This window comes from Entamoeba nuttalli (genome assembly GCF_000257125.1).
Source record: "Entamoeba nuttalli P19 unplaced genomic scaffold asmbl_4733, whole genome shotgun sequence".
NCBI lineage: Eukaryota > Evosea > Mastigamoebida > Endamoebidae > Entamoeba > Entamoeba nuttalli.
The window spans coordinates 1-2,316 of NW_008577006.1; the positions used below are offsets into that span (position 1 = coordinate 1).

At 27.9% G+C, this 2,316-nt stretch overlaps 1 protein-coding gene across 1 annotated transcript; it reads right to left on the reverse strand.

The window, feature by feature from the left end:
- Window positions 1-220: 220 nt before the first annotated feature.
- ENU1_111070 (Sec1 family protein) lies at window positions 221-2,296 on the reverse strand (the record flags this gene model as incomplete). Its single annotated transcript, XM_008859542.1, has 1 exon — window positions 221-2,296. The coding sequence occupies one exon, from the start codon at window positions 2,294-2,296 to the stop codon at window positions 221-223; it is 2,076 nt and encodes a 691-aa protein (XP_008857764.1).
- Between the last annotated feature and the right edge of the window lie 20 nt (window positions 2,297-2,316).

Consider the following 2,316-nt stretch of genomic DNA (forward strand, 5'->3'; position numbering starts at 1 on the left):
TCATCCTCTTCTCCATCTAATAATGATTTTCTGTCTTGGGGTATTTGTCCAACAATAACCTCATCACTTTCGCTATCACTTAAACTCATCTCTATTTTTGAGTTCTCTGAAAGAATAATATATGAACATTTGTGTAGTAATTAAAATTAATTCAATTAAAACAATGAAATATAAATCAAAATAAACTCATTACATAATTTTGAATAACAACTGAATTATATTAATTTGCTTTAGTTGATATTAACTCATATTCTTCTTTACATGACTCAATGAATTGATGAGGAATTGATTGTGTTCTTCTAAACACATTCGTACTTGCAATGATAACCTTCTTGTTATAACGTTCACCAATCAATTTTAACATAGAGATTTCTCCTAATGAAATTCCTCCAATAACAAAAACAAAAATATGATCTGACCTTGGATTAACTTCTCCAACATTTTTTGTAAGTGTCTTTTCTTCTGGAGCAAATAAATTATCAAAACGACAAGTTGAGGTATCAATACTTTCCTTTGCAGGTGGTGCTTCTTCCTCTTCATCTTCATCAAAAAATCCTCTTTTTGTTTCTTTAACTGGGGTAGTATATTCTCCAGTTATTCTCATAAAATAATCATTAATATAATTAACAATTAATGGTTGATAATGGTCATAAATACCATCAAGTGCTTTTAATGACTCTTTCTCTCCAATAAAATCACTTTCTTTACTCATTGAATTAACACATCGGTGTATATCAGCAAATGACCTTCTTTTAACTTGACCATCATTTCTATAAATTAATCCACATGCTTCCATTTTAGCAAATACAGAAGCAACCCAAACACCATAGAACTGCATTAATAATTTTTTGATATTATCCAATTGATTTGATTTAATTCCACCAAACAATCCACATAAAAAACAAATACGACTTAATACTCTTGCGAGATTATCAGGAAATGCATATTTACAAAATACACGAGATGTTTGTAGAAATGTTTCCATTGTTGGACTATCATAAATCATATCTTCTATTTTACTAAATGGGTCATAATCACTAAAATAAGAAAATGTTGATGAATCAAATGATTTTAATATATATTCTAATTGTTCATCTCTTTCTCTTCTAAAATCAATTGATCTTGCAAGTGCTAATATTTCTTGATAAAATTTATTATGACAATCAAAAAACATAAATGCTGCAAATTGTTTTGGTAACATCTCAAGTAACATTTTTGTTCTTGTTTTTGATTCTCTTGCATCGGTTGTACTTAATGTCTCTTCAGAAAATTCACTTGTCATTTGTTTAATTTCATCAGGAAATGTATTAAATTGTAAATCTCTTAATCTACTAAAATTATTTCCATGTAAAGGAAATATAGTTTCCATCTTTCCTTTTAAAACTTCTTCTAATCTATTATATTTTGTTGCTTTGATTAGAAGAGAAGAATCAACAGTTACTGTTGTCATATCTCCATTAATGTCTTCGACTCTATCAAGCATTGAATAATAATTATATCCTTGCATATGAGGAGTTATCAAATCATCTGTTCTATCAAAAATAAAACAATCACTAAATCTTGTTGAGACTCCAGTTTCACCTATAGGATTTGATATCATTATATTAAGTTTTCGTGATAATTTTCCTAATGAATGAATCCGTGGAAATCTACCAATAACCTTTTGAAGATCATTTATTCCTTCAGCACATAATTGTAAAATTCCTAAATCAAAATTAGAATAAATTCTAACAAATGCATCATCAATTTGCATTGACAAAACATCTTCTTGAACAAGAGGAAGAATAATAGGCAATCTTTCTATTTTACATCGTGTCATTTCACAAAAATTAATCATTTCTATATCCCACATTTCTGTACCAAATGGACGTAACACTGTAAAATTATCAATTAAACTATCATCATTAAGTTCACTCTGATTATTAGACCGAATCTTTTTCATTGCTTCTGCTATTTGTTTATATCCTTCAATGTCACTTGCTAAAAAAATAAAATTTGTAACATCTCTTCTATAATTATTTACTTCTGATGGTAATAATATATCTTCTATTGAATACTTTGGGTTTTGTAACTCAGTACCAATAGTCAACTCTAATAACAATTTTGACCTTTCATCACAAACAATATATTTAGGTTTTTCTTTTCTCACTGACAATGTTTTAGTAAAATATCCTTCAAGGTATTGTTGATATTCATATAATATATCCGTTGGACCTAGTTCTGGTCTTGTTGAAATAGACAATAATTCCCCTATTTTAATTGAATTAAAATGTCGATTCTGTTTAGTTTCCGCCATTTCTCTTCAATTTTAAGTTC